Below are 14858 nucleotides of genomic sequence, written 5' to 3' on the forward strand. Positions count from 1 at the left end.
CATTGACATTTTAAGTATGATGTGTCTTGGTGTGGACCTCTTTGGGTCTATCTTGTTTGGGACTGCCTGTGCTTACTCAACTTGTATGTTATTCCCTTCACCAAGTTAGGGGAATTTTCTGTCATTATTTTTTCAAATAGGTTTCCAATTTCCTGCTCTTTCTCTTCTGCCAGCAACCCTCTGATGTGAATGTTGGTACACTTGAAGTTGTCCCAGAGGATCCTTACACTATATTCATTTTTTTTAATTCTTTTTTCTTTTTGCTGTTCTGTTGGTTGTTTTTTTCTTCCTTATGTTCCAAATCACTGATTTGATTCTCGACTTCATTCACTGTACTGTTGAGTCCCTGTAAACTGTTCTTTATTTCAACTAGTTTATCTTTTGTTTCCAACTGGAAATGCTGTTGAGTTCCTAATTTCCTTGAACAGCCTTATAACCAGTGTTTTTAACTCCACATCTAATAAACTGCTTTCCCCCATTTTTAGTTCTTTTTTCTGCAGTTTTGATCTGTTCTTTCACTTGGGCCATGTTTCTTTTTCTCCTCATTTTGGCAGCTTTCCTGTGATGGTTTTTATGTATTAGGTAGAGACACTATGTCTCCCAGGATTGGTAGAGAGGCTTAATGTAGTAGGTGTCCTGTAGGGTCCAGTGGTACTGCCTTCCCTATCATGCAAGCTGGGTACTTAAGGTGCACCCACTGTGTGAGCTGTGTATACCCTCCTCTTGTAGTTGAGCCTTGGTTCTATTGGCATGTCCAAGGTCAGCCACCACCTGTGTTCTGTCCCAGGTCACACAACATAAGCTATAAAGAGATTTGCAGACGGCTGCTACTTGTGCTGGGTTTGGAGGTGCCTAGGAGAGGTCCTGCTTCTCTTATCCTTGCCAGTCCCCTCTTGCGGCAGCCTGACTAGCCAATTCCTGTGCATACTTTGAGTCTCAACTTAAGCCTTACCTTCTCAAGACATCTTTCCCTGATGGCTCTACCCCTAACACTCACACATCATAGCTCCTCCCTCACAGCTCTAACCTTGATAGCCAGAGTAGCTGTCCCTCCTGTAGGAAGCCCACAGTGGCAATGATAGGTCCTCTGTCCCAAGCACCTAGAAGTCCCTGCCTTGTCCCCCCTCTACCACTACCCTGTCTCCATGTTCAAAGCTCTGTGTTCAATGCCTGCCCCATATTCCCATGGTCTTCCCCTTCTCCCTCCTCAGGCCAGCCCCACATGAAGGCATGGAGTGGGGGTGGGGATTCTGAGTCAGACCATCCTGTGTCAGAAGGGAATGCTGCCCTGAGGCTGTGTGATCTTGGACAAGCCACTGATTCTTGGTGCATTGGTCCTTCCTCCTATGCTAAACTTGCTGAAACAAGTCTTGTTCCTCCACCTTTCCCCTAAGATCTTTCCCTCTTAGGCTGAAAGTTGTGCCCAGGCCCTAGGGTTTTCCAGGAATTGGGAGACTCAGTGCTAAAACCAGTACAGCCTTAGGCAAACCAATTGACTGTGGCTGAATGCCCTAAAACTTTTTAAAATTTTCACAAATAAAATTATGACATTCTTTTCATAACGTTTCAAATGAAACGTAAACCATTAAAAGGAATCAGGGCTCCTTGGAGAAACAGTTGATTCCAGGTCTGTGACAGAGTACAGGATGAATCTGGAACAATTTGTGCTAGAAAGTAAGAAAGTACTAAAAAACTATGACTCATTGAAAGAAAAAGGAAGCCAGTTTGGAGCAGCCCCCACCAGCTAAATCTGCCATTTGAGAATGTAAGTAAATGAGAGTAATAGAATAAAACTCACTGAGTAAAATAAGAATCCACTAGTCCATACGGCTAACAAATGAAATGAAATACCTTCTCTAGAATACAAAGCTAGTAAATAGAGAAGAAATGATGGAAATAGAAAAGAAATAGTATGGTAATAATTCGTTTGGCCAAGAAATATCAATGAATAATAGTGGGTTAAAAGCTTGAGGAGTGAAGGGATATTGGCATTGAATCAAAGTATCTTCTCACAAGTAATAATTACAAAGGAAAATCCAGCAGCAATCTGAGTGATGCAACTGAGTGCTGACAATTCAGCACCACCTGCCAAACTACATCACCTAATCTAATGGATACCTTTGTCCTGCGTGCCTCACGAAGATCTAGGTCATAAAGACAAAGAGGAATAGTCAGTCTCTCCCAGTTGGAGGGAGAGTAAAGAGGCATGACAGCCACGAGATGCGTGATGCAGGGCTGGAGCCGTGCTGAGAGTGGCGTTAGTGTTGGCTGTCTGGAATGGGATCATTGGACTGCACATGTAAATGTCTAATTATTAGGAAACAGACCGGTAGCATTTCATAACTAGTTGGGGGCGAAGGTGCCCCTTCTGCTATCGGCCCTCCATCAGTGTGCTTCATTTCCTTCAGAAGGCGGGTCTGGTTGTCTGGCTTTACTAGAAACCCTAAACCTCGCGCTTGACCATTTCTCCCACTACACGTGTGCTGGGCTAGGACCGCCTGGCCCGTATGCCCAAATTGTCTGGTTACCGTTCCCTAGACTCTTGGGGGGCGCGCGGGGTGGGGCGGACCCAAAGCCAAGTGTCTCAGCCCGCACGGTCTCCCCGGAGGCCCAGTACAGCCCAGGGAACCAATGCCTGCCTCCAGCCTCGAGCCTCTGGGGCACAGCACCGGAAAATAGCTTGCTTCCGGCTCTACGACGGTGAAAGCCTCGCGGTCCAATGACGGCCGGGGGTGGGCAGGCGCGGGGCATCACGGGCTTTTTAGTGGACGCACCGGCGGGACTACAGCACCAAAATGTTTCCACCAAAATGTTTCCGGGGCGGCAGCCAAGGCTTCGAAATTGGAGTGGGCGGAGGTCAGCCGGCGCAGGGCCCCAGCCAATCACGGGCTGGGGCAAGTGTGCTCTTGTCACAAGGGACCTTGCAGTCGTGTGGGTGGGACTACGGCACCCACAGTGCCCCGCGCGGCGGGAAGCCCACTGCGGTTGCGCTTCGGCCGGGGTGCCGTCGGGCTGGGCGGTGGTCGGAGGACGAGAGCCGGGTTTGATCCTGGTGGTAGCAACGTGAGCCGGGCCACCGCTACCATGTCTGCGCCGTCTGAGGAGGAGGAGTACATACGGCTGGTAATGGAGGCGCAGCCTGAGTGGCTGCGCGCCGAGGTGAAGCGGTTGTCGCACGAACTGGCGGAGACGACGCGCGAGAAGATCCAGGCGGCTGAATATGGGCTGGCGGTACTCGAGGAGAAACATCAGCTCAAGCTGCAGTTCGAAGAGCTGGAGGTGGACTACGAGGCCATCCGCGGCGAGATGGAGCAGCTAAAGGAGGTGAGGAGCGCACACAGCTGCCGCCACGCCCTCTGGCGTATCCGCCCGGGCCTGGACCTTTATCTCTGAGCCGACCCCTCATAAGGGCCGGGCTGACCCTTGAGTGGATCCGTCACCCTGAGCTGTGCGGACTACATAGTCGGCAGCCCCAGGGCGCCCAGGGTAGGACCACGGCTGTGGTGGTGCCGCGTCGCCAGCCTGCCGACTTCTGGTGGCAGGCCTCGGGAACAGTGGGGTGGTTTTCTCTGCAGTATTTGGCTTCCCAGGTTGCGGGGGCGGAGGAATTGTGGGCATGGGGTGGATATAGAGAAAAGCCAAGCCTGATCCAGCATCACCTACCTCCAGGCAGATCACTTCGTCAATTTCGGCGCAGTTGCCTTCCGCGGTTTCCGTGTTTTCCATGCGTGTTGTAAGGCCAGGAAAGGGCTGGTACGGGGGCTCACCTTGTGTGTGGCCATCATCGCCGGCTGGGGTCCCCCAGTATCTCTCCCAGAGACAGCTTTTTGACCATACCACGTAATGGCTACTCTGGGCTGCTGTGCTTCTTCCGCCCACTTCCTGTCTTGGACGCCCTCCCAGGCACTTCCCTGCAGACTGGTGACAGGTCTGAGGGTACTTGTCCCAGAGAGAGCCTTGTGTCTCCTGTGTGGTTTTCACCCTGGGATGAGGAGGTCAGGTCCCGGGGCAGTCCTTCTGTGAAGTAGTTCTCAGTGATTTGAACAGCTTCTCTCCCAGCTCTGTTGTGGGGAGCGAGGAGGGAGTTGTTGCCTTTTGGGTGGAACACCCAGGTTTGGACCCAGGCCCTATTCTTTCCTGATGATGTAGCTGTGGGCAGGGGCCTTAGCTTCTTCTGGAACATTGCCTACCCAAAAGGTTTGTTATGAGGGTCTTATATTTGAAAAGGTGGGCATGGTATCAGGTGTGTGGCCTCTCAGTTTCTCTGACAGTGTCCTTTCTCCACCTAACTCTTCCCTTGTTCTGGGTGGACTCCTGGCCCTTGGTCTTGGGATCTACCATACTAGTTGCTTCCCCCCATCACCCACTTCCTGGCACCATAGCTCCCAGTGGCCTTGGGCAGGTTCAGAGCCTCCCTGCCTCACTGGGAGACCAGTCCCCTTTTGGAGGTGGGGGCGGGGGGAGAATGAATGAATCTATGCCTGGTGCTTAAGTCTATGCCTGGCAGAGCAGGTGCTCAGTATTAGCATCAGTAAATAACGGAAATGGAGATGGTGGTGGAAAGGCAGGTAGCAGCTCATTGACCGGAGATCCTGACATCTCTCAGCAGGTATTGTGGCCTCCTTTGAGCCAGGCTTGGCTGGGACTGGTTCTACAAAAGGGGTAACGTGTGGCTTCTCTTACAAGGACCCCATTTTGGTGTGGGGGTATATACCCACCGTCTTACTGGGTGGGACTTACCCCCTCTCCCTCTTACAATCCCCTTTTGTGTTCGTAGGCTTGGATTTATGTTCCCATAAGAAAGGACTGGATTGACCAGCACAGAGGGAACTGGTCTTCATTCAAGCACTACTCAGTTGTTAGCTCTTTACTATTGTGGACACAAACATTTTGGCCAGTGCAAGAATCTTGGCTTCGTTTAGTGGGTTTATCCGGAGGGTGGGTCCCAGGGGAATGAATCTGCAGGAAGGCCTGTCAGTCTCTGCAGGTATTCTTTAGGTACTTGCTTAGTTTATTGTCACATTCTGGCTCTTGCATGCACTGGCCACATGGCCTTGGACATGTTGTCCCACTGTCCCAAACTTGAGTATCCCTCATTGTAGATGGGAAGTTCTGACAGAAGCTAGGGGAAGATGCATCAATTTCAGTAAATGTTGCCAGAAAGGTTGCACCAGTTCACTCACACCTGTGGCAGTACAGGCTCTTGTCAACTTGTGTATTTTTGGCCAATTTCATATATAGAAATACTCTTATTTAAAAAATCAAGATTTAACTAGACAATACAGGGTGGGGTAAAAGTAGGTTTACAATTGGGAGTACATGAAACAGTTTATTCTTGTATTATTTATTAGTGGTATTATTTTCCATATGAACAACTATAAGCCTATTTTTGCCCCACCCTGTACTTGTTGGGTCCTTTTTTTTCTCTTGTAGAGAAGGGAACCATCTTCATTCTTTCAAAATTTTATTTCTGGAACTAAAGTGGGTATGGTTACTAACAAATCATGCTGCAAACAGAGTTGGCTGTACTCCTGCCCAGCATTTGCAGATCATACTGTCTTTGAGGGTGGGAAGCTGTCTGGCCAGGCACAGGCACTGTGCCCTCAGCTGCAGCTTTAAGAGTGCAGGTGTGCTGGGCTGGCAGCTCCATAAGTTGGTGGTCCTCATGGGTAGGGATGTGAGGGCTAGAGGGTATGCCTCAGGCCAGGGATGGGTGCTTGATGCAATCTCAGCCCACCATCCTCTCTCCCTCTGTGCCACCTCAGGATCTTGACTGTGTGGTGTACATACATTTCGAGGAAGGAGTGCAATTTGGTGAGCTTTGATGTGTTACCAGCTGTACATGGTTGCTGGCACACAGGAAGTGCTAAATTAGTAAGTCTGCTGGCTGGTGTCCTCAGCTCCTTCCCTCCACTTGTCAGGTCTGGATCCCCTCCCTCTTATCCCCACAGCCACCTAGGCTCTGTTCCTTGGCCTGGTGTGGTCTTGAGTGGCCTCACTGCATCTCCCAGAGGGCAGGCCAAGCCTGCGGCCTTGGCCCTCCAGCCTGCTCAGCCTGCACTGTCTTTACCATCTGATGCTTCTAAGACTTCTCTGCCACTGCCACTGAACTTGGCTGATCCCAGCTCCCGACATTCGGGTGTCCCTCCTGTCCTCCAGGCTCAGTGGCTTACATGAAAGGCTGGGGCAGAGCTGGTGGAAGCAGTTACTCTGTCCCCTTTGCGCCCTCTCTCCCATCTGTATTGTAATCTCTCCTCTCAGAGGATGGAGAGACTGAGGTAGAGATGGGTGGGAGCAACTAAGGAAGGCTCAGCAGCTCAGATAACATAGGAAGGGGTCCTTGGCACCAAGTTCCCCAGTCCATATACTTTCCCAGAAGTCATGGCCAGGAGGGGTAGTGTGTGTGCTGCCACTCAGCCTCACCCCTGTAGCTGAGCTGCTCCTGCCATAGCCTCCCTGTGCCCCACTCACTCCTGCATTCCCCACACCACCTTTTTATGTCCATTGTACAGATAGGGAAACTGAGGTGGAAGCAGAGAAGTTTTCTCAAGACTGTGAAGGCAGCCTGTCCCAAAAGGGTAGGCACCTACTGAGGAGTAAAGGGTGATTGGAAGCCTTTGTGTGATGCCCAGCCTTGAGTGTTTGCTTCAGGGAAGGAAGAGTCCTGACTTTTGCTAAAGCCTGTAGGGATACTCCTGCTCCTCTTGATACTACCCTAGAACTTGGAGCACAGTGGTTGGGGGCTAGGAGTCCCAGGGCTCTTTGGATTGGGAGCTGGGGTGTGCCTTGTTCTGCTGTCGGCATAAAGAGGTCTGACTTGGGGTAGAAGCTGTGGTCTGGGGAATCCTGGAGGTGCTGAGGTGGCCCTGCTGTCTCCTGGTCAACTGCCAGGAGAGGCAGCTATAGGCATCCAAAGGCCCTGAGTCCAGGGCCCACTGTGTCTGTACTGCTGGACACTCCCCACTGTCCCACAGGCAGAGTGTGTATCAGGCACGTGGTTGTGGATTGATCTTAATGGGCTCTTTTACTTTTAAAGGTGTATGAGACTGCTGCATCACCTGGGCTTTTTACTTCTGCTGGCCTGGGGGGTGAACAGCAGTGCACTTTAACATCCCCAGGGCATGTCTCTGGACTCAAGACTGGCATGCTGTGATAGAGCTGTTTTCTTTCGTAGGAAAGTAGGAAAGGAGGAGGGCCAGGCCAGGGACTACGAGCCTGTATTCCAAAAGTGCCCTGCCTGAGCAGGCAAGGAGGAGCAGCATGTGGTGTCCAGGGCTGTGGTTTACACACTGGCTCCAGGGAGGGCTTGGACCCTGCCTGGGCTCTCAGCTATGTGGCCCTGGACAAGCAGCTTGGTGTTTTGGGGCCAGGATGGGTCACTAGGGTGTAGGACACTGCATAGGTTGGTGTACCTGGAGCCCATGAGGGATGGTGGTGGCTGAGGCTCCCTGGGTCTGAGCAGCTGCCTCGGAGAGAGCCATAGCCAGGTCAGCACAGGCTCCTGCTGGGCCTCCTCCATCACTTCCTGTGAAGGAGATCAGCTTCCCTTTATCAGTTTGGGGCAGCCGCCCCTGCCCCCTTAGACCCACTTTTCCACATCAGTATACAGAGTGAACGACTACACACATTGTGGGGTAAAGAAAGATTTCATTTCTTAGACAGTGAGGTGAAGAGGGCCAGTGGGTTTGAGGTGGCCAGGAACCTTACAGGCTCTGACAAGTGAGGCCCTCCCGGGCCCTAGGCTCTGGGCCCTGGGCCTTGGGCCCTGGGCTCTGTGTTGTCAGGCATTTGGAGTGTGGCTTCTTGAGCCATTCCTCAGAGCACTGGGCCCTGTGTTGCTGCCCAGCTGCTGTCCTGGGCATTAAACCCAGCCATCCCAGTGGGCTATACCATAGGAGGTGGACTGAGATGGGACTGCAAGGGTAGGGTGGGTCTCAGAGTGGAGTCGGCAGTTCATGCTCAGGCAGGTGATGGCATTGAGGAGGATTAGACTGCAGCATCTTTTTTTAGAGTTTAATATATTTATAAATTGTTTATTCACATTAAGACCATAAGAAAGCAAAAGTGAGCAGTGTCTCTGCAGGAATTATGAAGATGATGACAAGTGTGGAAAACAACTCGCTATTTCTGCTTGTAGCATTTTCCTTCCTTTGTGTGTGTGTGAGATACATACGGTACCATAAAAAATAAAAAATGCTTAGAGTGTCTGTAACAGTTGCTTTAAAAAGACAGAAATTGGTGTTAGCCTTTGAGTTGCTGAAAAGCAGGTTTCATTCAAGTGGATAGAGACATGGAAGTTTCCATAGATTCAGAAGGTGCTGTGCACTTTCAGTCTTGTTGTATTATGTGAAATAATTGTTGTTGTTTGCACTTCACAGATTTGCTTTTTCAAAGGCAGTTTTTCTGCATTGTTTCTCTCATAAACAGCTTCCACCTTCTTTGGGGGAAGTTTTAAGTATAACCAGAGCAAAGAGAATGGTTGGCCTCTGTGTTCTCCTGCCTGCTCTGGCAGCTCCAGCTTTGGCAGCCTTCTCTTTTCCTCACTTCCTCTGTAAGTACAGTGATGTGTCGTGCTGAGAAAATAACTTTATTTTTAAAAAGATTTTCTAAGGATTTTATTTATTTTTAGAGAGGGGAAGGAAGGGGGAGAGGGAGAGAAACATCAATGTGTGGTTTCCTCTCATGTGCCCCATATTCGGGACCTGGCCCACAGCCTAGACTGGGCATGAGCCCTAGACTGGGAATCGAACCAGCAACCCTCTGGTTCACAAGGTGGCAGTCAGTCCACTGAGCCACACCAGCCAGGGCTTAAAAAATATATCTACTTATTTATTTTTAGAGAGAAGGGAAAGGAGGGAGAGAAACATCGATATGTGAGAGAAGCAATCGATCAGCTAGCTGCCTCTCGCCTGTGCCCCAACCTGGGACTGGGCTACAACCCAGGCATGTGTCCTGACTGGGAATTTAACCGGCAACCTTTCACTTTGTGGAACAATGCTCAATTAACTGGGCCACACCGGTTAGAGCAGTAACTCTATTTTATAAAACATAACCATAGGTGAATTTTCACACCTAACAAAATTGACAATGATTCCTTAATGCCGTTTCCTAATCAGTCATTGTTTGGGTTTCCTGTTTTTGGCTCATAAATGTAGCTTTCTAGTTGCTCGGCTTGCATCGGGAGCCAAGCAATATCCACTCCATGCAGAGGGCCTTGCTGCTGTACAGACAGAGCTTCATGTGCCTGTCTGGTGGTTTGCCCATCCTGCCTCCTTGCAGAAAACATAAAGCTGCTCTCTTAGCCCCATTCAGGGCTGGCACCCCACTCTTACCTTTTCTTAACTTTTTCTTTTTTAAAAATTTTGCCAGAATGATTGTCTGTAGCTGATATGTGGCCTGGCACTTGGGTTGCTGGGTCATTGATGCCCATCCAGTCATTACACCAGCCTTTATGGCACCTACTTGTGCTTGATGGGGTTCATGGCCACCTACTGAGTTTGTCCTGACTGTAATGCTGAGAGCTTCCCAGCTGTCTCTGAACCAGGAGGGGAGGCTCTTGTCTTTGTTCCACAGGTGGGGGTTCTGGGGCTTAATGAGTGAGGGTGACAGCCCATGCTGTGTCCTAGCAATGCTTGATGTGACCCTGAGCAGTCCCCCGGCCTTGGCCTTGGTTTCCTTGGTTTAGGTCAGTGCATTCCTGAAGCCCTGGCCGTGGACCAGGACCCCATTTTGCAGGCACTTGTGGTTTGCTGCCTGCGATTGCCTGGGCATTTTCCTCCCTCCTTTTCCGTCATAACCCACCATGCACACACTGTGGGTGTCCAGGGTTTTCCACAAGCATTGTAAACTGGGGTGGTTAAAAGGGACACTGGCCCCTGGAAGGGGGTGCACCAGGAAGGCTGTGTATAGTCCTGAACCCAAAGCTTTGCCTGCTGTCACCATGTGACCTGGTGCAGATGGCTGGGATTTCAAATGTTCTGCCCAATCTGGGAGGACAAACTCCTGCAGCAGCCTTGGAGGAAGTCTGTATCCTTACCAGCACCTGCTGTGTTGTCATCGTGGCCAGTGTGCTGGGGGAGAAATGGTGTTTTGGGGGGGTTGATTTTTTCTTCTTCTGTGAAGCAGGCAGTTCTACTGTACAGAAAGTGCAAATTTTTTCCAGAGTAAATAATGTTTGAGGGAACAGTATGAGCATAATGAAATTTTAGCATTTGTTTGTGTGTGATTTTTGTCCCCAGAATGGACCAGGTAAACACAAAACCTGCACCCAGTGTCCCACCCACCCGAATCTAGTGCAACTTGCCATCCCATTTCAGAAGGCACACTTTCCTCACCAGAGACACCTCTCCCACTGACAAACCACAGGACTTTGTCAAGATAAAGTACCATGTATATTGTAGTATTTGTGTCTTTTTTAATTATTTGACATATGTAATGCTGTGCTGCCTTTTTAAGTTAACTTTTAAAATTAAGCTACATTAGAAAAGTTTTAGACTTACAGAAAAATTGTGAAGCTAATAGAGAGTGCCTGTGTACCCAGCATGGTTTTCTCATGTTACTAACGTCTCACATTAGTGTGCTGTATTTGTTATGGTTGGTTAGCCAGTGTTGATGCGCCCCTATAAACTAAAGTTGATACTTCATTTAGATTTTCTTCGTTTTTACCTGCTGTTCTTTTTCTACTCCGGGACCTCATCCATGATCTCACATGGCAGGCATTTAGTTGTCACATCTCCTGTTCTTCGTTTTTACAGTTTCTAAGACTTTTGTTGTACTTGGTGATTTAGAAAGTTTTGAGGAGCACTAGTTAGGTATTTTGTTTAATGTCCCTCATTTGGGATTTGTCTGATATTTTTCTCATAATTACACTAGGGTTCTAGACCACAGAGGTGAAGACCACAAAGGTGAAGTGTCATTCTCCTTACATCCTATTAGGGGTCAGTGACTTTTCCTGTTATGTGGGGGAGGGGTCAGAGAGGGAACAATGCCTCTTTCTCGGCTCTCTGCCAGCTTTCAGTCACTTCACGTGCTAGCCACAAGCAAATTGGGCCCTTCTGGTGCTGATTCCCAGGTTGGCAGGCACTTGCATGTTTCAGGACCCTGTGAGTCTCTCCGAGGAACTCTCCTGTGAGGCTGGGAATTTCTCCCACTGCCGTAACCCTCCCAGGTTTTTACAGCCAGAGGTTTGAGGTTTTATTTCCCTGTGCTGGAAACCTGGGTTGTGTGGTGTGTCTCACTCCCCAGTTGTTTCTCTCCGTTAATCTGCATGCAAATGTGGGACCACACCATCCCCCAGCCGCAACCTTGCTGTGTGTCCTGTCCACCCCATCTGCCTGTCTCCGCATCTCCTACCAGTCTGAATGTATGTTCCTTCTTTAATCTTTGGTTGTCATACTTCCGTATAGTTCAGTTTTCTGGCAGTTCTGGTTATTTTTTGTTTTTAAATTTGTTGTCCTTCTTTTGGTTGTGCAAGGAGGCAAAGTGTCGGTATGTTGTTGTTTTAATTTGCATTTCCCTGATGACATATGATGTTGAGCCTCTTTTTATGTGTTTACTTGCCATCTGCATATCTCCTTTGGTGAAGTGTCTGTTTTGATCTTTTGATAATTGTAAAATTGAGTTGTTTTCTTATTGTTGAGTTCTTGTCTATTTTGGATACAAGTTTTACTTTGCAAATGTTTTCTTGGCTTGTCTTTTCATTCTCTTAACAGTGTCTTTCACAGAGCAGAATTTTTCATTTTAATACCATTCTGCATATCATGCTTTTGGTTTTAAGATTTTCATCACCAAACTCAAGGTCACAGATACTTTTCCCATGTTTTTATTTAGAAGTATTATAATTTCACATTTTACATTTAGGTCTGTGTTTTGTTTTGAGTAGTTTTTGTTAAAGGTTTAAGGTTTGTCTAGATTCATTACATTGCTTCCAAATGTCTAGTACTACTTATTGTAGAGGCTCTACTTTTACTGTGAAATTGCTTTTGCTCCTTTGTCAATAAGCAGTTGGCTTTATGTGTGTGGGTCTGCTCCTGGTCCTGTGACCCCATTTCCTATCCTGTTGATCTGTGCGATTGTCCTCTTGCCAGTATCCTGCTGTACTGATTGTGTATTATTGAGTTTCTATCTTTTTCCTGTGTCATTGATGAATCTTTCTCTTTAGCCCTGTGGTTTTTACTGTGTGACTGCACACCTGCCTTGGGTCTGTGGCCCAAAACTTCAGGGTTGGTCCTAGTTACTGTCAGTTGATAATGCCCACCCCCTTTTTACATCTTGAGAAAAAATAGCAGAACGCACATGGCTAAAAAGAAAAATCACAAGTACAGTTGGTCAGATTCTCAATAGAGAACAAGTGTGAGGCTTTTCTCCTCCATGTCTGTTAAGGTGGTCCACGGGACCTTCCATTTTGGCTTAGCTCAGTCAGTGAGATCAGTCAGTCACTAGATTACTTCTAGTGAGCCACTAGCAAGGTGCTTAACTTACTGCCTTGTGCATTTGACTCTGGTAGCAGTTAGGGGAGGGGTGTGGTGACAGCTACTGGTGAGACCTGAGATTGAGTCCTGCTTGGGTGTTCACTGGCTGCTTGCCCCATGGTAGGGGCTGGCTGCTAAGGCCCTCCAAAAGTGTGACTGAGGCCCCCTGTTTGGGTTGCAGTTGCCTCCGCTGTCATTTCAGGTGCCCACCATGCTCCAGGAGCACCTTTCTGGGTCTGGCCCCTTCTTTGGTACTAGATACCAGCCCAGCCTGTACCAGTTCCTGCTTTTCCTCTTTACTGGCTTCAGGCCAGCTCTTCAGGAACCCACTATCAGATTTATGGTTTGTACAGGTGGTACACACCACTTTTTCCCCATGCTGTCCTGGTGTCAGTGTCTTACCTCCACTGTGGCATGCCCTACCATGCTAGCTGAAGTCTGGAATGCCACCATGTTTTCAGAACCCAGATGGTGCAGCAAGGCACAGGGAGGGACCGTGCCTAGGCCAAACACGTAGGGTGGTGGGTCAGGTCCTGACATAACACTTTTCTTGTCTGTGATTTGCATGATGGCTACTGCAAAGTTGATGCTGTTGTGATTGGGCTGCGAAATTACCATAGGCAGTCTCTGTGGATGGTGTCCAGGATGAGTCAGGAGTGGTGGGCCCTGGGACCTCATGCCCATGCTATGATGGAGTGGACCATGTGTGCACATATGGATGTGTCACAGATGGCACAGGAGGAATCCTGCAGGCCTTACCCCTCCGGCAACTTCCATGTGTTTGGGGTGGAGGGTTAAGGCTGGGAGACTAGACACTTGGGTTTACTTCAGGATCCTTGCTATCCTTTCCTGAGCCTCAGTTTTTTTGCCTCTTTACATGGTCAACATCCTCATTTTTTCAGGGTTTGGGAGCCCATTATGGCAGATGACACTTAATCAGTTCCTCAGAGCACCTGGGACTGACACTGCCAGCATGACTGTGACAGAGTGCCAAATGTGGGGCACACTCAGTCCCTGAGACCCTTTCAACCTGGCTGCAGCTGATGACAGTTCCATCTAGCTCATAGAGCCTCTTGAGGCACATGTGAGCATCTAATGATCATTGCTGCCACACCCACCTTCCCCACGGGCTCCATTCTCATCCTGAGGCCAGAGAGCCCTGCCTGGGTCCTTCAAGCACATGACCTGAGTTAGAGTCTTTGGGCACTTGCTAATCTTGAAGTTTGCTGGCTGTCCTTTCCTAAAATGGAGTAATAACTTGAGGAAATGTGCTGAGACTAGAGATGAAGTGAGAAAACCCAACCACTCCAACTTGGCTGCTCTCCTGGTGTTCCCAGCCCAACACAGCCCCAGTTGCTTTGCCCTAGACATCCTCTGAGGCCTGGGACAAATGGGAGCTGGACAGCTGCTCCTCCTACCCTGACTATAGACTTTTGAGTAGAGGTTTTTGTCAGGTAGCCAGCTGCTGCAGAAGATGGTGACTTGTCCCCAGGCCCCAGGATTGCCTCCGTGTCCCTGGGTGGAAGAGCCAGGATCTGTGGAGACTGTCACCAGCCATGGGGCTCAGCTGGCTAGAAGCCTATCTGTTGACACTGAGGCAATTAGGGTGTAATCTTTTCTAAATAGCACCCGATTCTGGCTAAATCCCTGCTGTCCAAGAGTGGATACCAATTTTCTAAAAGCAGCTTAGTGTTTGGACACTGCCCAGGGCAGCTGGGGTGAGCAGTAGGCAATGGGACAGATGTGGGCATATAGGACAGACATGGTGGGGGTGGTGACAGTCACCACAGCCCATTTTTTGACCCCCCACAGCCAATGTGTAGGTGCTCTGAGGGGAAACTTGAGTCTGGAAGCCATATCGTGGGAAGGGTGGGCTAGTGGAGAGGACAGATGTTACACATATGACCCTTTTGGGATTGGGATGGGTGTGGGCCTTTGGCACACTGGTCTGATGGAGATGGATGAAGGCTGTCAGGTAGGGTGTGTGCAGTTGTGCCCACAGCCTCTGTCCTGCCCACCCCCACCCCCCATTTCCAGGAGGAGTTTGCCCTCTTCTGCAGGTAACTGATCAGCTTCCTGGGTTCCTCCCTGCCCTCCTGCCATATGAGGATGTCAAGACTTCTTGGGGTCCAGCTCCACCCCTGACCCACTCTTTCTCCAGCACAATTCCAGTGAGGTGAGCCCATCTCCTCTCGTCCAGAATGGAGATACAGACAGCCACCCTGGTTCTCTGGGGGAAAAAGGCCGGCCTCTTCTCGGTCTCTGCCACTTCAGTTACCCAGCACCTGGGGGTGGCAGGGCTGAGTGCCAGGAGGGAGAAAATCTCCATAAATCTGTGTGAAGTAGGTCTGGCTAAAGCCAGACCTGAGTATTAACAGGCACTCTCCC

The 14858-nt window shown here is 49.4% G+C and overlaps 1 protein-coding gene across 8 annotated transcripts in view; it reads left to right on the plus strand.

The window, feature by feature from the left end:
* Positions 1–2901: 2901 nt before the first annotated feature.
* LOC112323110 (inositol-pentakisphosphate 2-kinase) overlaps positions 2902–14858 on the plus strand; it is a 122164-nt gene continuing 110207 nt past the window's right edge. For 3 of the 8 annotated variants that reach the window (XM_024580761.4, XM_045188163.3, XM_071220981.1), the window contains exon 1: positions 2908–3324. In XM_024580761.4, the coding sequence (XP_024436529.1) occupies positions 3085–3324 (240 nt within the window). In that variant the 5' untranslated portion in view covers positions 2908–3084. Of the gene's footprint in view, positions 3325–14858 lie in introns of all 8 variants that reach the window. The other 5 variants (XM_053920605.2, XM_053920604.2, XM_045188162.3 and 2 more) reach the window with 5 other exon arrangements.

The sequence above is a fragment of the Desmodus rotundus genome, chromosome 3 (genome assembly GCF_022682495.2).
Source record: "Desmodus rotundus isolate HL8 chromosome 3, HLdesRot8A.1, whole genome shotgun sequence".
Taxonomy (NCBI): domain Eukaryota; kingdom Metazoa; phylum Chordata; class Mammalia; order Chiroptera; family Phyllostomidae; genus Desmodus; species Desmodus rotundus.